This window comes from Coenobita brevimanus, chromosome 87 (genome assembly GCF_032717465.1).
Source record: "Coenobita brevimanus isolate Jiangsu-jjx chromosome 87, ASM3271746v2, whole genome shotgun sequence".
NCBI lineage: Eukaryota > Metazoa > Arthropoda > Malacostraca > Decapoda > Coenobitidae > Coenobita > Coenobita brevimanus.
Genome location: NC_137040.1, coordinates 10,624,974 through 10,648,461, shown reverse-complemented (window position 1 = coordinate 10,648,461; position 23,488 = coordinate 10,624,974). Strand labels below are relative to the sequence as shown.

Here is a 23,488-nt window from a genome sequence, read left to right as displayed (position 1 = left end):
AAGGACATAGAAGCCCACGTTAGTCAGTGTGTCAAGTGCAGGGAAATGCGAGGAACAATGGGACTTCCGACTCCCATTTTGGAATATCCTCTACCGGAAAAACTGTGGGATACAGTCTCCATTGATCTCTTAGCGTTGCCAAGGAGTCATCAAGGCTCAAGCTATGTATTGGCGGCAGTGGACCATTTTTCGCGATTCACTGTTTTAGCACCTTTACATACGAAAACTGCAGAGGAGGTGGCGCACGCTTTGTAACCTCAGTGATTTGTCCCTACTCATCACCTAAGTATTGCTCAGCGATAATGGCAGTGAATTTCGTAACCAAGTGTTAGAGGAAATCTGTCGTACTTATGGGGTAAGGCAAGTCTTTATTACGCCTTACAGTCCCAAGAGCAGTGGCCTGGTGGAGAGGACAAACAGGAAGATACTGGAAGTCTTAAGACCAGCAATTTTGGTTCACCCGACTGGCAAGACTGGCTGCCACATGTGGCGGCGGCCATCAACTCCTCAGAAGATTCGTCAATGGGGAAATCTCCTCATTATATCCTTTATGGAGAGGAGAAGGTTTTACCCTACGATATGCTAGGTGGACCTCCTACCCCAGTGTATAATCAGGAGAATTATGCTAAAGTACAGCTTGCAAAGTTTCAATGCATACATAGTGAAGTACGAAAAAGATTAAAAGCCTCAAGAGCAGAGATGATGGTGAAACACCACAAAGGTAGTCAAGAAAAGACGTTGGAGATAGGCCAGAAGGTTATGATCAACAACCCTGAGAGAACTTCCAAGCTCGGACCTAAGTTCTGCAGACCATATACCATTGTGGAACACGTGCTTGGACATACTCATCGAATAAGGAATGTTTCTGATGGAACTCAGGAGGCAATACATGCTGACAGGATCAAACCAGTAAAGCTAGGCCTAACAAACCAGTCGTCAGATGTGTTGTTCCCTCTGTCTTTGTCGCAGTCTATGTTGTTGTCCGTCCCTGTCCCTAACCAAGAGTATTGCAGCAAGCTACGATCCTACAGTAAGAGCGATTAAGGGAGTATCTTCTTGTACAAATATGTGGCTTGTACTCCTCTCACTTTGCTTGGAGTGGACCTATGGAACAATGTCAGACATGGACACGACTGCATTGATGCCAGGAGCACTGAAGAGCCCATGTGGAAGGATATCTCCAAGCTCCAGATATTGTTAAAGAGGTCTCTAAGGGATTGTGACACCTCAGACAGCAACTGTCGGAAGTTGGCAAGTTATTCAACCGGAACCCGCAGTTGACGACCTCTGATAATGAAGCTTTGTACGAACCTTGCATGGTATAAAGGAGCTTCACACTGGGCATATAGTTAGGCTCACAGACAGGCTCACTAAATTGCATGTCGCATTACCTAATGCAAATTCTGATATTTCCAAGCATGTTCGTGCACGTACTAAGAGAGGCCTTGTGGATCTCCTAAGTATCCTGTCTCAAAAGCCTTTTGGTACAGCGCTAGACAAGGATGTAGTGCAATTGGGTAGACAGATGCATGATTTAGCATTGGCGGCAAAGGCGAATAAAAGGCTAATCGTACACATGTATGAACAGTTAGGTGAGTTCACTAATAAAGGTAACGAGATAATTAAGACTACCAACCATCTCGTAGGAGTTGTGAACAACATCCAAACCAACTTACCAATCCTGGCTAACTTAGTGTTAATCGCTGAGTACTTACATGCTCTCGACGAGTCAACCACTGCTTTGGAGTCACATGCAGCCAATATGGTGGACAGCTTAATCAATGCAAGTTTGAAAAGGGTTAATGCTTTATTGCTTCCTACTTACATTTTGATCAATGCTTTTGACGTAGCTATGGTGAAGCATGGATTTACGCCACTTTTGGTATGAGTCAACTGGAATATTTTTACCCATTGTTAGAGGCCCAGTTGACCCATGATGGCATCCTGATATTGGCGCCTTTGAGGAATCCGGTAACATACCATGCATGGCGGTTCATTCCTTTCCCTTTTGCTACTACCAACAATACATTTGTTATTCTGAATGAGGGACCAGAGGTGCTAGTTGTGTCGGATGACAAAGGGTATATAGCTGAAACGACTGTGGATGAATTGAGAAGTGTAAGGCCTCATTTTTTGAAATCCATGTTTGTCCTGCTTTCCATTTTGTCTTCATTCTGTCAGGGGTAGAGAAATGTAAGATGACCTTGTTCGACACAAACACTTCCTCTGCACTGCAACATTGCACTTTCCAACCCATTCAACTGAAGTCAGTTTTCCGTGCTCATGTACATGCGAAACAATACTTCGTCTTTCCTGAGACAGAGAACGTAACACTCACGTGTTCCTCACAAAACCAGTTCCTTACGGTAGAGGGTTACTATGTTGGACTCGATTATTGTGAGTTACATAGTAAAGAGATAGCAGTTCTACCTAACAAGCACCATCTAGTCTTGTCGGTGAACTTCTCCTCCCAGTTACAACCCTTTTTACCTTCATTCAATGTTTCAACCTTGAATGTGAACAGGCTGTCTCATGTGCTCAAGGAGATACAGTTCCTCGCTCACCTGAGCAAGACTGATTAAGAACCATATGTACTGTCCTATCTCCCTTCATGCCTTTCTCCTTCCTATTTTGGTCCTGGCATTGGTCTTCTACTTGTTGTGATCTTGTCCTGTGTTTGTGTTTGCGGCTACTATCTACCAGGCCGAATGGGAAACCCACTAAAACCACGGGTCCGTACTCGCGGATTGCAAGTGGACGTGGCTGAATAGTTAGCTACCCTACACATTGGTTAGGCTGCACAGTAGTTAGGACAACAATGTCGGCGGGGACGTTGAAAGGAGTGGCCGAGCAATGTTCTGGTGCCAATATTGTTTCCCATGACTAGTTGTAGTTTCACACTACTGTTGCATATTACATATAAAGTTGTTTATTCATAATTAACAATGTACAACAAAGTGTGAATGATAAACAAACAAATGCTATTTCACTGTAAAGTGTGGCTTGGGATAGGATGCGCAATCAGACATCTTCTTTTAATCAAAACCTAGAGTAAAGGGAAGGCGATAGAGCACTATGAATTGTATGTATGTTTATGTCTTGGGGGAAATATATACCTTGTTGGTATACTTCAATGTAATCAGTACTATTTTATTGAGGTGTATAATGTACATGGTACAGTTATGATGCTTCTGTTCATGTATAAATCCCAGTTGTCTGTGGAGATTTAGCACCTCTGATTTAGCTGACTCGGCACCACACCCAGAGGAGACGCTGGCCAGCCAACAGCAGAACGCACGTATCATTAGAACGAGAGGGACGTATAACTTTGAGCTCTCTCAGTGTCGGTGTTGTATCTTTCTGTGGCCAATAGAGAGAGATTTAATGTGCTCAGTTTCAGTTCACCCGCACACGCTACCTCTAAAATTCTTCAGCAGGATTCTACACTGATTTCCCATCATCTCCAGTGAGTGAGAAGACGTTTTTGTGGAGTGTGTCAGCCAAAAGTGACTTCGACCAGGTTCAACATTAACCTTGCTTGGAACTGTGAGATCACTACTCAGCTGATATATATAAATTGGTGATCAGCTGTGGGGTTCCAAGCTGATATATTAGTGACTAGTTGAGGAATCCATTCAGCCGAAACATATATTTGGTTGCAGTGGCGGGATTCCTGCCTGCTGTAATAAGTATATGCAGACATTACCAGAGTATTTTTGATCCTCTCACTGTGAATATATCGTCTAACACTTTCGAGAACATACGTAAAACTTTACTCCCCAACATTCAGTCCTTACACTTATGAGAAAATATGTACATGTCATCACTGTATGCAGTATTTATAATAACACTTCCTGAGTGTGTTTTTTCGTATTTACAACACTTTTTGAACGTCTTTTTATCACTCGTCATTACCACACTACTGTTTCTCAATAGTTAGCGAGTGTGGTACTCCTCAAAGCATGGGTATATACACAGTCCTACATCACACTCAGCACACATATATCTTGAGTCCTTCCTCTGAGTACATTGCCTTACAGTGCTGTTTGCACACACGTGACAGCTCCGCTGGGGATTCTGATGTGTTGCACTTGGAGGGACGATTTTAGGGAAGTGTCTAGAGGTGTGGCGGTGGCGAGCAGCACTTCTATTTTCCTTATATTCCCCCACTATCTCCCGCACCAGCTTGCGAATATACCCCTGGAATGTCTCTTGGATGCCAGTGGTCTGTGCGTGGAGATAGTGAGCATTGAGGACGGTGATGTCGAGGAGATGGAAGAATAATTTTTTATACCACTTCATCGTGGGCCTGGTACGGTCAACGCTGGAAATCATGGCGTCTGATTGATCCACCTTTCGCCTATTCACGTTGTACGCCAAGACAGGTTCTGGTTTCCAGACATGGCGCCGCCCTTTTGCCCTGTAATCTATACTGTCTATGCGGTGTACAAGGGGCCGATGAACAGACGAGAGGAGGAATACTGCGCGGTTGTGGTGCCATGCTGTTGCGAGGATATTATGTGCTTTGTAAAAAACAACCTCATTTTTCTGAAGCTTCCTCCCCACCTTCACCATGTGCCAATGGTTCTTTTTTATAGTGCCGCACAGACCAGTTTCGTGCAGGTGAAGGTACCTGGCGAGAAGGGGGCTTGTGTACCAATTATCGAGGTATAAGACGTGCCCACGATGAAGGTATTCCTCAATCATCGTTTTTACTACAGCCCCTGAGAGTCCCAAACTTTTATCTTCTGTGATGTCCGTCTGAACACCTGTGTACAGGACTATGTCCTGCACATACCCAGTCTTACAGTTGCACATCACGAAGATTTTAAAGCCAAACCTATGTCCTTTGCTGGGGATATACTGATGAAAAGCAGTATTACCTCTCCATAGCACTAGACTCTCATCTATGACGAAGTCTCGGTATGGAGAGAAGGTGGTATGGAATTTCTCTCGAAGGTGATCAAAAACCAGATGTATCCTCCTCATCTTGTCTGTGTTGTTTGCGTTAGCAGGATCAAGGGTGTCAAAAAAATGAAGGCAGCTCAGGATGTACTGAAAACGATTCCTTCCCATCACCTTACCAAAAAATGGTGTCACCATTACTGGATCCACAGTCCAATACTAGGGACGCTGATTTTTTTTCAATATCACCTTCAAAAGCACAAGTGCTAGGAACACATACATTTCACCCAGGGTCACGTCAGGTTCAAACAGTCGGCTGTGTTGTGTCTGTGTTGTTCCCCCACGTTCAGATGCAGCAAAGACGTTGGTCAGGGCCACAATCTTCAAAACAAACTCCACAGGAAAGTAGTTCCTGAAGAAGTCAAGCCTACTGGAGGTATGGTGAACTTCAGGGACACTACACCCGGCCTCATTTTCATGAGTGAACAGGTAAATGTGGGGGACAAAGTCACTACTGTCCTCCCACTCCCACATCGTTTCCTCCTCATCATCATCATCGCCTCCGTGTTCCTCGGGCTGTGGGGAAGCATGGGGAAGTGTGGGGAATGGGGGAAGAGTTTTGCATGAGGTGCTGGGTGTGGGAAAGGCGGGAAGAGTTTGTTCTGAGGTGCTGGGCTGAGCTGGGTCTCGGGGAGGCAAGGGAGAGGGCAGGCGAGATGAGTCACTCTCCACGAACAGTGGAACTTTCCCAAATCTTCCACGCTTCCTCCTCACACTTTCCTCCCCATGTGGTGAAATCCTTTGCCTCCCCAGCCTCCCCAACCACCCCTCAACTGCAGGACTACCTTCCTCCTCCCTTTCCACCTCATCGTCATGATGTAGGTTAAGTTGAAACAGGGATGTGTCATATCTCCATGGCTGTTCAATCTGTACGTGGATGGGGTAATAAAAGAGGTACAAGGTAGGGTAGTAGATGTTGGAGTGGCCCTGGTGAGAGAGGGTAGTGTTTGGAAACTCCCTATACTGTTGTTTGCAGATGATACTATGTTGTTGACTGAAGATGAAGGGGAGCTGCAAGGCTTGGTGGATGAGTTTGGGAGAGTATGTAAGAAACGGAATCTAAAGGTGAATGCAGGGAAGAGTAAAGTGATGGTCCTTGAGAGAGGTGAAGTCAGTGAATGTACAGTGAGGTTGGATGGTGAGGAATTGGAAAATGTGAGTACGTTTAAGTACTTGGGTAGTGTGATGAGTAAGGATGGAGGTTTGGAGTGTGAAGTGCTTGAAAGGGTATAACAAGGAAGAAAGGTTGCTGGTTCCTTGAGAGCAGTGATATGGAACAGGGAAGTGAGCATGGAAGTGAAAAAGTTACTACATGACAGAATTGTGATACCAACTCTAACGTATGGAAGTGAAGCTTGGATGTTGTTGGAAGGACATAAGTCAAGAGTGAGAGCAGTGGAAATGAGTTATTTGGGAGGAGCCTGTGGAGTCACGTGGAGAGACGGGCTGACAAATGAGGGAGTGAAGGAGCTTTGTGGTGTGGATGTGGATGTGATAGGAAGCATTAGGAGGAACACACTGAGGTGGTTTGGCCCTGTGGAGTGGATGGAGGGTGAGAGACTGACGAGGAGAGTGTATGTGAGTGAGGTGGAGGGGGAGAGAGGGAGGGGGAGGCCGAGGATGAGATGGAGGGATGGGGTGGAGAGGTATATGAGAGAGGGGGGTGTGAGTTGGGAGCAGGGCAGTGAAATGGCGGGGGACAGTGCAACATGGAGGCGATTTGTTTGTGGCCACCCCGTATGGGATGGAGGAGTCTGGCAATAGATAGATAGATAGACACTGATAAACATGTCTTTTATTTTCCTTATTTTTGTGAACATACCTGAAGTGGTCAGGCAGTTCGGACTGCTTCTAGCATTATTGGACTTTTTCGATATACAGTAATCCCTTTAAGACCCAGACACCTCAAGTCCCGGACATTTTGGGCTTGGATCTATTAGTCCAAGTCTTGGAATTTTTCCCATGATATCTGGACATCTGGGACACCAGAAATGGCCAAAAAATGTCAAAATACAAATTAAAAAAAAAAAAGCCAATATGTGTTCATCCCTACTCTAAGTTTGCCACATGGTGACAAACAGCTGTGTTTTGGTGCATAGTTCCAGTGACGTCCGCTAGAACGCCCCTGCATCCTCCCCAGTCCCCACCTACCTACCGTCGTGACTGCATGCTCGTTGTCATGGTTGCCCACATGCTCGCGTTTGTGGTGGACAGTGAATAAACTGCAATACCTCGCAAATAGACCACATGGGAATTTACAATGTTGTGCAGTGTTAAGAAATTAGAATTCAGAGTGCAAACGTTTAAGTGCAGAGTGCAACACTGGCATGTAGCAACTGGCATGGCGCAAGTAAGAACAGAATGTGCAATGTTAAACAGTTACAATTCACAGTGCAAAGGTTTAAGTGCAACGCAACACTGGATTATTGTGCGTGCATCATGTGCACCTTCAGCACTGTCAGAGCCATAGAGGAGGCGAGTTAATCTTCGCGACGGCCACAGGCGTGTCGGAAATACCCTGTACGCTGCTAAATATTTTCCATACCCACTTCTAATTTCACATTCTCTGGTTCCTTTTCATTTATTTTATGGTTTCTGTCCCTTATTTATGTGCATAGGGTCCTAAATAGATGCTGTTCATGTCTGGTAGGGAGTTATTTAGGTGGCTGTGAAGTTAGGTTGGGGTGGGGTCTTTAAGTACCTGTCCAGGGGCATTTTTCCTAAGTCCCAGAAAAAACCAAGTCCTGGACATACCTTTGGCTCTATTAAGTCAGATCTTGGAAGGATTACTGTATAGGAATTTAGTGCGGTAGCTCCTTGAGTCCGATAAAAGTGAAGTCCGGTGTATTGAAGTCCATTATATCAAGGATGTACTGTACTGTAATTTGATGGACAAAAGAATTTTCATAATAACAAACAGAACCTGACCCTATACTACTTCTTAGAGTTCACTTCTTCCATGATAAGGTTGTGGAATGAATGTGTAGTGTTGCACAAACCATCACTGCCACTGTTGTGGTGAATGAACATGCTATGTAGGTGAGCCATTAAGGCTGTGTGGGGACAGGACAATGCCAGTCAGTCATCGGCTACTGGATCAGGTTGCGCATCTCTCAGCTTCTTTGTGACCTGCTTAAACTATAGGGGTGCATGCCTTTAAACTGAAGTGTGGTGAGAATTTGAAATTGTAACAAGTAACAGCTGCTTTGTACAGAAAAGTAACAAAATTTCGGTATTTATATGTAAAAGGTACTTGAGTAGAAGTAAAACTATTTGTAGTATAAAGTACTTCTAAAGTACTCCAGTTTTCTTAAAGTTACTTTAAGGAAAGTATCTATTTATAGCCCGCTCCCTGATCCTGCAAAGGGTGGCCGCAGACAAAACACCTCCAAGTCGCTCTGTCACCCACCATTTGACTACCCTCCCCCCAACTCACTCTCCCCTCCCTCATATACCTCTTAACTCCATCCCTCCACCTCATCCTTGTTCCCCCCCCCCTCTCTCTCCTCCACCTCACCTACATAAACCCTCTTAGTCAGTCTTTCATTCTCTATTCTCTCCACATGTCCAAACCACCTCAGTGTATTTCTCCTAATCTTCTCAGCCACATCCACATCCACCCCACAACGTTCCTTCACTTGTTCATTCATCAACCTGTCCCTCCATGTCACTCCACATGCTCCTCTCAAGTAACTCATTTCCACTGCTCTCACTCTTGACTTGTTCCCCTCTTGCAAGGTCCACGCCTCGCTTCCATACGTCACAATACCATCATGCAGTGACTTCTTAACTTCCATACTCACCTCGCTATTTCTCATCACTGCTTTCAGTGTACCAACAACCTTTCTTCCCTGCTGTACCCTTTCACGTACTTCATCCCCCAAAGTTCCATCCTTACTCATCACACTACCCAAGTACTTGAATGCACTCACATTCTCCATATCGCATCCAACCTCACTGCACTCTCTGTAACTTCATTCCTCTCAAACACCATAACTTTACTTTTGTTTACATTAACTTTCAGCTTCCTCCTCCTACACACTGTCCCAAATTCATTCACCAAACCTTGCAACTCCCATTCATCTTCACTCAATAATACTGTATCATCAGCAAACAGCAACACCGGAAGCTTCCAAATCTCACCCTCATTCATTAGGGCCACCCCCACATCCACTGCCCTACCTTGCATCTCCTTTACAACCCCATCCATATATATATTAAACAGCCATGGAGACATCACACACCCCTGTTTCAGTCCCACATTGAGATCAAAGAACTCACTCAGCTCACCATCCACTCGCACCGTAGCCCTAGCTCCCTCGTACATACTCTTCACAGCACTCAACAATTTCCCCTCCACTCCATATATTCTTAATACCTTCCACATACCTTGCTTATCTATTCTGTCATAAGCTTTCTCCAAGTCCATGAAGGCAGCATACACTTTCCTTCCCTTCTCTAGATACTTCTCCACTAAACATCTTAGAACAAATATCTGATCTACACACCCTTTTCCCTTCCTAAATCCCCCTTGTTCTTCTCCAACTAGCTCCTCTGTCATATGCCTAACCCTATCAATGAGTATTCTACCATATATTTTACCAGTCATACTAAGAAGGCAAATACCTCTATGGTTACCACATACTTCTCTCTCCCCTTTTCCTTTGAACAGAGGAACAATTATACCTGATTTCCAGTCCTCTGGAACCCTTCCCTCTTCCCAAGCCAATCTACACAACTTCCATATCCACTCCACAACAATCTCACCCCCATACCTAAGCATTTCACCACACACTTCATCAATTCCTGGAGCCTTTCCCAGCTTAATCGTCTTCATCGCTTCCACTACTTCCGACCTACTGATCTCTTCCTCCCTCCTCTCATCTCTTCTTCTCCCAGCCATTCCCCAACCACTTATACTCACACTGCTCTCACTCTCTACATTCAACAAATCCACAGCCTGATATTATCACTAGAAACACTAATCTATGATTCTCAAATAGTTTGGAATCCATACTCCAAAAAAAAAAAAAAAAAAAATGTGAAAGCAATGAAAATTACGAGGGCTTATGGCCTTCCAACATGCGATCGTTCGCCGCTGGTGTTCTCATTTATTATTCATAAAACCCCTCACACTTTATATTTCTATTACTATATAACACTTATATATATCTACAATCTTTATCCATAAGTTTCCTTCAGTAATAGTAGTTTATTGTCACTGTAGGCATTCAATTTCTCTTTCAGTAAAATACGTAGCACTCACTTTCGTGTCCTGTATACTAGCGTTGAGAGTGATTGTCACTTTCACCATCATTCTCATCCATCCATCCATTGCCAGACGCCATGTATCCCAAACGAGGTGGTCAAGGGCTTAGAGTTACTTGTTTTACAGGGAGGGGCACTAATCCTCCACCAACCCCACTTGACACGTAGGGATGCCAACAGCATCTTGTGTTCCCAGGCAGTCACCCATCCAAGTACTAACCAGACCCATAACTCATAGTATTCATACATGCTAGAGTGAAACTTTCACTTTCATTACTCCTAGTATATATACTCGTATTCTTATAATACTACTCATTTACATTTCTATTTACATTCTTTATTTTATTTATATTATTTACATTTCTATTTTATTTACACTGTGTTAGGCACTGTCACTTGCAGTAACTTATAAAACTATTTTCCACTGTTCACTTATATTTACATACATTGCTTTCACTTGCTGTTTACACATTATTTACATTTTCACTTGTACTGTTTTACTCACCAGAAAAATCTTAGTCACTCTCTATCATTTGTCAGCCCTTTACTTCTTTCCAAACGAGGTATAGTAGGGGGTAGAGGTCACAGGGCCCTTTGCATGGGGCTAAAAAGTGGCGGAATTGGACAGGCGCGAATCCGACGTACTTTCACCTTGAAAGACGACAGTAAACTGATACTGGTGGCCTGCTTAGGGGGAGTGCAATACTGCCAATGTCAGCCTTGTGACAGCTGCTAATATATAGCTATGAAATGATTGCCAGGAAATCTAGACAATACATAATAAATTAGGTAGTTCCAAGTGAATGTAAATATCACTTACGCTTCTCCCTTCCCTCCTTATATATATTTTTATTACGAGAATAGATTATACGGCATATTTCAAGGGGAAATAAACAGTGAAAATTAACGAATGAGTGCACGTGAGGTGTTGTCAGGTGATAATTAGCCAATTCCAGGTGTATGGCACTATCACTTACCTTATTTCATTTTTGTATATATTATTTGGTATAAGAATAGGGCATAGGGCTTATTTCAATGGATGAAATCAGTGGAAAATTCCAGGGAAGATTTACGTAGCTTAGAATACAGTGTGGTGGCCTGCAATAATTATGTAGTTCCAGGTGAATGCAAATATCACTTAGGCTTCTCCCTTCCATTCTTATGTATATTTTTATTACGAGAACAGATTATACAGCATATTTCAAGGGGAAATAAACAGCGAAAATTAGCGAACGAGTGCACGTGAGGTGTTTCATTCATTCATTCATTCATTGCCAGACGCCATGTATCCCAGACGGGGTGGCCAAGGGCTTAGAGTTGATTGTTTTACAGGGAGGGGCACTAATCCTCCACCAACCCCACTTAACACGTAGGGATGCCAACAGCATCTGGTGTTCCCAGGCGGTCACCCATCCAAGTACTAACCAGACCCAACGTTGCTTTGTCAGGTGATAATTAGCCAATTCCAGGTGTATGGCACTCTCACTTACCTTATTTCTTTTTTGTATATACAGTATTATTTGGTATAAGAATAGGGCATAGGGCTTATTTCAATGGATGAAATCAGTGGAAAATTCCAGGGAAGATTTACATAGCGTAGCACGGCTGTCAGGCGAGAGGAGAGGGTAATGGAGGGGAGGTAGGGAGGGGAGTCAAGAACGGGGAGAAATGGCTAAATTGTCAACAATGGACGGGAGTACAGATGATATTAGGAGTGCTGACTAGTGTTGGACATTGGCAGTACTGTTAGATAATACAAGCCACCACTTGAAAGCCCGAGCGAATTCAAAATAACACAGAATCACAAAAGTGGCGTCCCACGGTATGATCCCTTGCTCCCAAGCATCACGAAAGTGATGCCCTGTGGTTAAGGGGTTAATGACTCTTATCCACTCCTTCCGGGTCATACAAGTACAAACTATTGTTGCACAATTTTGCTCAATCATATACATGAGAGAAAAACTATAGCTATTACTTGTGTGTTTTAGGAAAAAATTTGGCCTTCCAGTATCTTATACTGCCTATATTTTACAGAGTACAAGTAATACAACTATGTCTTAATGCTGCGACACTACTTGCAGTGCTTTGTCGTTGATTAATTACTGTAAAGGTAGATTCATTCATTCCTTTGTATTGGCCTAACAACTCTTGAAAATAAAAATAGTGTTAGGTACTAATAAGAAATTCCCCTAAGTATATAAATGCAAGAATCACTAACTTTTGGAATGGAGTATACATCATTATAAAAATCACTAAGTTATGGAATGGAATACTTCCTAATGTAATAGTATTTGCATACTTAGAAGTAAATTTAAAATTTGTTTTTAAACATTTGTAATATATAGTTGTGGGTAGCGAAGTTAGCTATGATTGGTGTGGGTGTGAACTTGATGGGTTTGTTTGGGTTAAGGTCGGTGAACCATTATGGCCCAGTGAACAAGGTTTTGTCCCTTTTCCTGACTCAGCCCATATGTGCTGGTTGGCCGCTGGGAGGTGTGTGGACAAGCCCCACACCTCCCCTGCCTGTGTGATACACTCCCTGTATTACTTTATAATATGACTCTTGCCACCTCCTTTTGTTGTATATGAACTCTAAGTACTTTTATAGCAGTGAAAAGTACAATTTTGAAATACTGACAAAAGTGCCACGGTATGTCAAATCAGGTACAGTAATTTGATCTTAGTCCTACTGGCCAGATTGCTTAATCTGTAATTATAGAGATAAGGTGTAGCATTACTATGTTTTTTTTTTTTTTTTTTTTTTTTTTTTTTTTTTTTTTTTTTTTTTTTTAATGTGAGGAAGAAGGAACCAAAGGCAATGAGCCCGCAAAACTGTTCCTTCCAAGAGAAAAATAAAATACAAGAGAGAGCCAAATTCAAGATCCATTCATTTCGAGATGCCTGGACACACTGCGTTTGAAAGACTGGAGATCATAGGAAGCAGGAAATACAGACAGAGGGAGACAGTTCCAGAGTTGACCTGTTGCATACATAAAGGACTGGGAGTAACGGTTAACTCTAGCATTAGAGAGTTGGACAGAAAAGGGGTGAGTTTGCTGCTAGACGGGTGCTACGCGCCCGTCGTTGAAGTGGAGGAATGGATGCAGACAGTTCAGAGGAACAGTGACCATTGAAGTAGCGACAGAAAAGAGATAAAGATGCAACATTGCGGTGAAGAGACAGAGGTTGAAGGGAGTCAGTAAGAGGGGGAGAGTTAATGAGACGAAAGGCCTTTGACTCCACCCTATTGAGAAGAGCTGTATGTGGGGAGCCTCCCCACACAAGAGAGTTGTACTCCACACAGGGGCGGATAAAACCCCTGTATAGAGTCAACAATTGTGCAGGGGCAATGAAGGAACGGAGTCGGCTTAGCACACCCAATCGCTTGGTAACAGATTTTACAGGAGATGTAATATGATCTTTCCAAGATAAGTCACGAGCAAATGAAACCCCAAGCATGTTCAACGATGATGCAGGATTAAGTTGAGTATTATTAAACATAAGTGGGTATACCTGTGGAAGATTTTGTCGGGTTGATAGGTGCAAAAACTGAGTCTTTGGTGCATTAAAAACAACCAGATTATTTTTACCCCAGTCAGAGATACGAGCCAAGTCAGACATTAGGTGCGCCATAGCCTCATCCCTTGCCTGTTGAAGTAACTGCTGAGATGGACGTTGTGGGAATCGAATGGAAGGTGAAGGGTGGAGTCATCAGCGTATGAGTGGATAGGGTTAGATGTACAGCTTAGAAGGTCATTGATTAATAAAAGGAAGGTGCATTAAAAACAACCAGATTATTTTTACCCCAGTCAGAGATACGAGCCAAGTCAGACATTAGGTGCGCCATAGCCTCATCCCTTGCCTGTTGAAGTAACTGCTGAGATGGACGTTGTGGGAATCGAATGGAAGGTGAAGGGTGGAGTCATCAGCGTATGAGTGGATAGGGTTAGATGTACAGCTTAGAAGGTCATTGATGAATAAAAGGAAGAGAGTTGGTGATAGGACAGAGCCCTGAGGAACACCACTATTAATAGATCTAGGAGAAGAACGATAGCCGTCTACAACAGCAGCTATAGAACGACCAGAAAGGAAGCTAGAGATGAAGGCATAGATAGAAGGATAGAAACCGTAAGAGGGCAGTTTGGAAATTAAAGATTTATGCCAGACTCGATCGAAAGCCTTTGAGATGTCAAGTGCAATGGCAAAGCTTTCGCCAAAGTCCCGAAAGGAGGATGACCAGGAGTCTGAAAGGTAAGTGAGAAGATCGCCTGTGGAGCGTCCCTGACGGAACCCATACTGACGATCAGAAAGAAGGTTGTGACAGGAAAGATGCTTTAAAATTTTTCTATTAAGAATAGACTCAAAAACTTTTGAGATGCAGGATGTTAAAGCAATTGGACGATAGTTAGAACATTGGGAATGGTCGCCCTTCTTTGGGACTGGCTGAATGAGAGCAAACTTCCAGCAAGAAGGAAAGGTACAAGTTGACAGACAAAGGCAAAAGAGTTTGCCTAGGCAGGGTGTAAGCACAGAAGCACAGTTCTTGAGAACAACAGGAGGGACTCCATCAGGCCCATATGCCTTATTAGTACTGAGGCCAGCAATGGCAGAAAATACATCAGCTGAAGAAATTTTAATGTTACCCACGAGGAAGTCAGAGGGGGGAAGTGATGGAGGAACAGCACCGGAATCGTCTAAGGTGGAATTGGAGGAGAGAGTCTGAGCAAAGAGATCTGCTTTATCAGTAGAAGAAATAGCTACAGAACCATCAGAGTAGAAAAGAGGAGGGAAGGATGATGAGGTAAAGTTGTTAGAAAGGTTTTTGGCAAGGTGCCAGAAGGAGCGGAAAGAATTCGAGTTAGAGAGTAGAGAGCATTTTGTATGGATGAAATTATTTTTAGCAGAGCGAAGAACAGACTTAGCACGATTCCGGGCAGAAATGTATAAAAGATGTGATTCAGGGGTGGGTTGGCTCCAGTACCTTTTGTAGGCCCTCTCCTTGTTGCGGATAGCATTAGAACAAGCGTGATTAAGCCAAGGCTTTCATGCATTAGTCAAAGGATATGAGAAAGGAATGTATGCTTCCTTGCCCAAGAGAATAACCTCTGTAATGCGCAAGGCACACCCAGATGGCTCCTGGCCATGGAAGCAATAATCATTCCAGGGAAAAGCAAAGAAGTACTGCCTGAGGACCTCCCAATCCGCAGCTCCAAAGTGCCAGAGACGTCGTTTTTTTGGAGGGTCTGCAGGCCGTACCAGAGCGATAGGACTGGTTAAGGTGATAAGGTTGTGATCGGAGGAGCCCAACGGAGAGAAAAGATTAACAGTGTAAGCAGAAGGATTAGTTGTAAGGAAGAGATCAAGTATGTTGGAGCTCTCTCCAAGGCGGTTAGGGATTCGGGTAGGGTGCTGTACAAGCTGCTCTAGGTCATTAAGGATAGAAAAGGTGTAGACTTGTTCACCAGGTGGATCAGTGAAAGGAGAGGAGAGCCAAAGGTGGTGGTGAACATTGAAATTTCCAAGAATGGAGATTTCAGAGAAAGGAGAAATGGATAGAATATGTTCCATCGTAGAAGTAAGATAGTCAAAGAATTTTTGATAGTCAGTAGAATTAGGAGATAAGTAAACAGCACAGATATATTTAGTCAGAGAATGACAGGAAAGCCGAAGCCAGAGTGTAGAGAATTCAGAAGAATTGAGTTCAGGAACACTAGAGCAAGATAAGTTGTTGCGTATATATACACAACAGCCACCTTTGGCTTTGAAATGAGTATAGAGAAAGTAGGAGGATACAGAAAAGGGTTTGCTGTCAGTTGCCTCAGACAGCTGAGTTTCAGTTAGGAAAAGAAGGTGAGGTTTAGGGAAGGAGAGGTGGTGCTCAACAGAGCGAAAGTTAGAGGAAAGGCCATGAATGTTGCAGAAATGAAGAAGAAGAGAGTCAGACAGTGGTTCCAGGCACCTTGAGTCGTCACCAGGAGAGGGGCTGAAGGTGGGGGCATTTATGGTCCTCCCCCCTGGGGACTCCGAGGCTATGTTATTTGACGCTATTTTTGAAAATTTTGAAAAGGAAGTGTGGTGTGTACTGTGCATGTAGTTTGGTGTTGCTAGTTGGAGAAACTTGTATTGGAGAGCATGCTGGTCTACTCTCTGTGTTACTGAGACTCTGAAAAATTCAGCAAATGGGGATGGTCGGGATCTTGTCCCGAGGGCTGATGAAACGGGAGCTCCAGCACTCCCTGTCATCAGCTTTCCATCCACCTTGGGAGTACTGCCCTGCTCGACTGGTGCTACTTGTACACCATTGTCTGCAAACACCAGTGAGATTCAATTAGCAAATTCATATGACTATTAAGTACAAAACACCATTATCTTAGGTATCCTTCAATAAACGTATGCCTATTCACATTATATATATCTACTGTATTTATGCGACACTGTCATCAATGCTGATATCCCTATGTGTATCATACTTTGTTATATTGCATTAGGGATTTGTATTTTAGTTACTGTGGAATATAAAAGTATATAAACAGTATTCAAAAGTATATAAGAATATATAACTAACCGGTACCAATAATTTATACTAGGCCACTACTATGTAAAATGTACAGGCTACCTGTAATTCATACTAGATACTAGGTATGGCAGTACTGAAACTTCACAAGAATAGGAAAACTTAGCTGCAAAATATAGCTAAGTAACTCTATGGGCAGTAGATTGAGAATCACAAATTTAATCTCCTTGGAGCATTTACAACCCTGCCACTTCTTGTGGAGGTTGTTTGAGGAATGTTGACTTGAGTGTCTTCTTCCCTTTCAGTATTGAGCATAGTTTTGAAGTGAATCATAATGGCTTGAGCAAATTTAGCTAGATTCTTTATCTTTTGATGCCTTTTATCCTTAAATATACTACTCATTTGTAATGTATTGGCATGTACCCTAGTCTTAATACCTAGGTATTTCTTTCGTAGCATATCAAAAAATGGACATTAAAAAACATAGTGGAATTCATCCCCTGTTTCATTTAAATGACATGCAGGACAGTTTGTACACTGGTCGTTGCTATCCACAGTACAAGACTTTGTGATTGGTAACAAGTGATTTCTGCAACGAAACCTTGTTAGGGCAACTCTGCCACCAAAATCCAACTTATTTAAGTAATCTTCAAAGGCAAGATTGTCTTTGAACAATGTATAATTTATACATTGTATGTTAACATTTACATCAGCATGCCATTCTTGCTTAGCCATGTCATTCAGTGTCAGTTTCAATGAGCTTACCACATATTTAACACTAAATCCATCTCTCTTATTTAGCCATATATTACTCATGCCTGCATCATTTAGTGTATTTTCTATCATAGTGATCCACTTAGATCTAAATTAATTTCTTGGGTTGAATGTCATTAGTTTAAGTAACTTATACATAATATATGGCAATTTATTCTGTTTTCCTTGCACAATTCTACACTAAAAAGATATAATTCTTTGTTTGATTAGATTTAGTACTGGTTGTGTACCTAATAGGAGCCCCCACAAACTCCTGAAAGTTGCCACTGTTCGCCGGATCACTAAATTGCGTGGGGTCACTACCCACTCAGAGCTGGTATACCTTCCTTTTAAAAAATTTCTATTGTGATTATTACTCATGCATAAAGCATTATACCAGTATTATATTCATTGTAGATATTTTACTGATGTTCTAAATGAGATTTATGCTGAAAAGCTCTCCATGGAGTTTACTAAAAAGCATGAAAGCTTATTGTGTGTTTTTGCATTGAGCACATTTTTACCAAGTGTTATGAATCTCAGTTGTTGGAAAAATATATCATACAGTTTCCAAGATCGTAATCTTTCATCTGGCAAATCCTGACATGATTCTATCCATTATACACTTAAAATAGTAAGAACTGTATGGCCGAAATCGTATGAGGCCGAGATCAGCCGACCCGAATTTTTCTATCTATCTATCTATTGCCAGACGCCTCAATCCCGTTTGGGGTGGCCACAAACAAATCACCTCCAAGTCGCCCTGTACCCCGCCATTTCACTGCCCTGCTCCCAACTCACACCCCCCTCTCTCATATACCTCTCCACCCCATCCCTCCATCTCATCCTTGGCCTCCCCCTCCCTCTTCCCCCCTCCACCTCACTCACATACACTCTCTTCGTCAGTCTTTCACCCTCCATCCTCTCCACATGGCCAAACCACCTCAGTGTGTTCCTCATAACGCTATTTTTAAAGGCATGATATTCCTCTTGCTGTGAGAAAACGTCTCAGTTCTGCTACAGTCTATTTTTCCACATATATATTTTACTTGCACAGTGGACCATGACACTATATTTTCCGGAATCATCGGGTAATTTCAAAAGGAGCTGGAGTCAGGTGTGGTGTATACACACCATCAGCGCCACCCTGGGCCCCTGGCGACGGTCGCACAAACTACGCCACGCTTCCCATAAGAAAGCGCCTCCATATGAGCTCAGTTGGTTCATACGATCTTCAATTGTTTAAGTACCATATTTCCCTCATTTCTTATGTAAGATAGAATTTCTTTACACTCATTTACAATTTTTCTTCACAGATGTGCATTCACCACCTAAGAAAATGACTGTGATCAATACTCAGGCAACATAATAATCACATGTAGACTGTCCTTAAACTGAGATGGATGCAACCTTCCATTTCTATTATATTTTGATAAAGAAACAATTTTTTCTCCAGTATTATATGTAGATAAATCCAAAAATATCATATTTTCAGTAAAGTAACACAAAAATTGTATTACAGAGGGTTATTCAAGTTGACCCCACTTTTGCATTTTACATTAAGTTATCTGGCGAGCGGTGGCATCTTTTTCCAGTTTGTGGGGGCTCCTATTCTCCATAGACCAGACAATTAGGTGTACTGCTGTTTACATGTAACAGTCCTTTTAGAAATCTCCTATAAATGATTTCAATTTATGTAATGTCTCCACAGCCCCAAACTTCACATCCATACAGTAATACCGGTAATACGAGCTTATCAAACAAATCACTGGATGTCAACTGGCAATTTCACTTTTCTTGCTTTTGACCTCATACTGAAGAGTGCTTTTCTTGCTTGGTTGACTTGTCTTTTAATGCAAGATTTGCAGGAACCATTATAACTAAACAATACACCCAAATACACATACGAGTCTACATTTTCAAGATCGTCCTCACCAAATTTAAAAGTTGGTTTATTTCTGACTTTACCTCTGGAGAAAACCACAATTTTTGTTATTGAAGTGTTTCCAGTCAGTTTCCAGTCGGTACAATAAGAGTAAACAGCATTCAGAACATTTTGCAGTTCTTCGAGAGTTTCTGCCATTACAATAGTGTCATCAGCATATAGGAGAACATACTGTCTGAAAAATATCTCTTATATCATCATCACTTAGGTATATTGAAACATCATTAGATTGCACATTCAGACCTTTGTATGCCCTACTGACATGCCATTCGAAGTCATTTAAGTATACTGCAAATAAAAGTGGTGACAAATTTTCTCCCTGTCTGGCTCCAATGTTTCATGGAAAGAAATTAGATATTGAACCATTAAGTAACACACATGATTTGGCCTTAGCATACAAGTTATATACCGGTATAACATCCAATATCCTTCCATTTATCCCACTTGTTAGCAACTTCCTCCATAATGATTCTCTGTCTACAAGGTCAGATGCTTTCTTATAGTCAGTGAAGGCACAAAACATCATTTTTTTTTGACACTGATATAATTCTGTTATAGAGTTAAGTACTAAGACATGGTCTATAGTCGAATAGCCATCTCTAAATCCTGCTTGTCTGTTGCAAGCACTTTCTGACACCTTGTCTGCCCACCTTGCTAATGCTGTTACTCTTAGTCTTTTGTGTATACAGCAGTTCAGCTCTGGAACTGTCTTCCTCATTCTATATGTCCTTCTGCCAATATCCCTCATTCTTTCAAACAGTGTGTCCAAATGTCTCAAAATAAGCATATCTTGAATTTGGCTATCTTTTATTTACTTGAATTACTGTACTTTGCAAGTACCGTTATGTAGCTTTTGGTTCTTTCGCCTTTGTATAAAAAGGAAAAAAATGTGGGCTATTTCACTAGGCAGTGTGTGGAGTGTTTTAATATACAGTACCAGTACTTAAATGTTTTCTGATATTTTTGCATTCTGCATGCCCCCTTTTTTAGTGGGAAATATAGGTAGGATAATGATAATGATGATGAATTAATGCAGTACTGTATCATGTTTTCAGACGACGGCATTCAGTTCCAAGCCAGAGGTGACGTTACGAAACTTCTTCCCCTCATTCCTACGACGCGTTGATCCGAATGTGTCCCATTCACTCAAAACTGAGGTTAGACTAGACCCAGTGCTAATCTAAACAGTAATGTAAAAACTCTCTCACAGGCTTCTAATTCTGTATACTACCTTTCATCATTATCCAATACGTTATTACCCCATCAGAAGCATAGGGCCACAGGCCTAGTGTATAAGTCCAGACATTTAAGGTAAGAATTACAAGGTACCATCCATGAACGACATTACTTGAGAAGTAAATTCCAATTACTCTGATGTAAACTCTTATGGGTTACATCCAGTAGAAGTGCTGTAATCCACAAGACCACCAGGCAACAATATGGTTACTTCCCATTGTAGTAGATGATTTTTTTTATTATAAGAAACCATTTAATTTCTCACTCTAGTCACCTGAAGGTAGCACTACATTGAGTGAGTAGATAGTGGGTGCCTTCAACTGCCAGATATATTACAAATACAGTATATTACTTACTTTGTAAATAAGGTAAACCATCGATTTATCAAACACTATGTACCCATCATACGAGGTAACTGTACTCCCTAATTTCAGTAATGTGTACTCTGGTGGCAGATCCCCAGTTTTATCTCCGACTTGGTCATGTTCTCTAAGCTGAAGTATATTATTTGATAATAAGTAGACTTGAAAACCCAAGTGTCATGTTAAGTACCATGTTAACCTTTTTGGGCATAGTGATGGAAGTTGCATTACAACCATATTTGCAAAAAGGTAATGACACATACTAGTCATTAAATTTTGGAAGCTTCATGGAGGAAAAGGTTTCAAGAGGTTTGCATCATACTGTGATTCATTATAGAGCAATGCAAGTTTCACAGAATACAAAAGATTGACATCTTTGACATCTCTGCTCGTCACTTCCTTTCCTTTTGTTTCCTAGAGGTATAGCAACTCCACCACCCAACACTTGTACAGTCTTGATGACATCTGTTATCCCTATATTCCATTTAACCATTTGAATCAGATTACCTCACTCTTATAACACAGTCCCTCAACAAGACCTCAACAAAAAAAAGAAAGCACAACTGAAATAGCAGGTTTACTGTAGTGTCACGGGTTTGTATTTAGATGAGGCTGGGACCACAACAGCAGTACCACTCAGATGACGTATTTTATTTATTTATTGTGCTGGTTGTAGATGATTGTACAGTATTCACATTAGGATAAACTTTTCAGACTGGTGTCTCCGTTGTCCTTGAATATGGGAAGTGTTTCCAAAGTTTACAAATATCAGCTGGAGATAACAAGAATGAAATAGAAATGATGTCCTCTGGCTGAAGGGTTTAATAAAGGATGGGGGTGACAGTACATAGTACTGTATGTCCTTTCTTTGTAAGAGAAGAAAACTCAGGCATTAGATGAATATATAAAATTAGTAAGGCATGGGGATTGTAAGAAAAATAAGATTAGACCTTGCATAACCTTAAAAATTGTCATAATGGTGACAGTGATGATGATGATGATGAAATATAAGGCATGGGGTCAGAAAAAAGAAAAGTTAAACTTCACATAAACATGGAAAGTTAGGTTATATTGGTGTTGATACAAATAATGATAAGCATAAAGTGTAAGCTTTGTGGTCAGAAAAATGGGTAAATCTCACATGAATGTGAGAAATTAGGTTAAATGGATGATGATGATGATGATGATCAGCATGTTACCCCACAGCTACTGACATGCCTTGTGCAGTGCCTGACCCAAGATCCTCAGTGCTGGTGCGTCTGGTCACAGCTCTACCTCAAACACCTCCCTCAGTCAGCCACACTACTCCAGCACCTTGGTCAGTATTTGCATTGCATACACAGGTTTTTCACTGTAATTAGTTTGTTTTCATATGACAGAATTTGGTCACTTTTGTGGCTTGAATGCCAAGTCTTGGTTGCATGAAATTTGTCAACCTTAGTTATGAGGTAGAAATGATTCACCTTGGTTACTATTCAGATCATCTTTCTGGTCTGGCTCCAACTGGCCATCAAATGTGCTGAAAGGGGTTGGAGATGTTTGTCAGGTTAGAACAAATGTGCAGTAATATGGTTACAACTTTTCAACCTGTCGTTTAGTACAGTAAATCTTTGTCATAAGTTCCTGGTTCTGATAATATATTTTGCTATTAAATTCACAATAGTTATCAAAACCATTGTCTGTTAAGGTTCCATTGCCACTTGAGAAACTGAATTGACAGTTCTCCTTCTATGGAAAAAGTGATAATGAAAATTTTTGAGTATCATAGTGCAGTTACCTCAGCTGTGCTCTGTGGATGCAAGATGTGGACCCAGACTACCTGGGACTTGAAAATGGTGCAAGTGTTGGAAATGAAGTGCTCAAATGATGCATGTAAGATGGTTTGACAGGGTGAAAAATGAACACCAAGAGATATGTGTGGAAATTAACTTGGAATGGTGGAAATAGTAGACCAGGGTGTGTTATAAGTGGTTTGATGAGTGATTGATAAAATATGCAATCCAGATTAGAGGCAGTGAGAGGATGGGATAGGGCTGAGAAATAGGTGGAAGGATGGTGAAAGAGGGATCTGAATTATGAAGATTTGTGTATCCAGGGGGTTGAGAGAGAGGGATGATAGAGAAAAAGTTGGAATGAAGTGGTTTATGGGGATGATGTCCCACTGTGAATGATCTGTATGGCAACAGGCAAGAAGTGAAGCAGTTAGGGTCAGTCATAAATCAGTGGGGATTGGTTGTGGATTGCTTGCAGTCGCTGTTATCTAGGCCACTGCATACACCTGTGAAAACCCTTTCGTTACTGGACAATGCAGGCTGCGTCCAACTGCGGGCAATTACTCTGGATGTGGGCCAGCTCGGCCTAGGCCAAGTGCTGGGAGAACCCCCCTCATGTTTCTGGGCTCGTGGTACTACTTAACTCGCCATGTGCCAGCTATTTTTAGCCCAA

The 23,488-nt window shown here is 41.9% G+C and overlaps 1 protein-coding gene across 1 annotated transcript in view; it reads left to right on the top strand.

Annotated features, from left to right (window-relative positions):
- Tmem214 (Transmembrane protein 214) overlaps positions 1–23,488 on the top strand; it is a 358,745-nt gene that overhangs the window by 118,846 nt on the left and 216,411 nt on the right. Inside the window, exons 7-8 of the mRNA XM_080281050.1 lie at positions 20,501–20,602; positions 22,250–22,361. Of these exons, the coding sequence (XP_080137176.1) occupies positions 20,501–20,602; positions 22,250–22,361 (214 nt within the window). The remainder of the gene's footprint in view (positions 1–20,500; positions 20,603–22,249; positions 22,362–23,488) is intronic.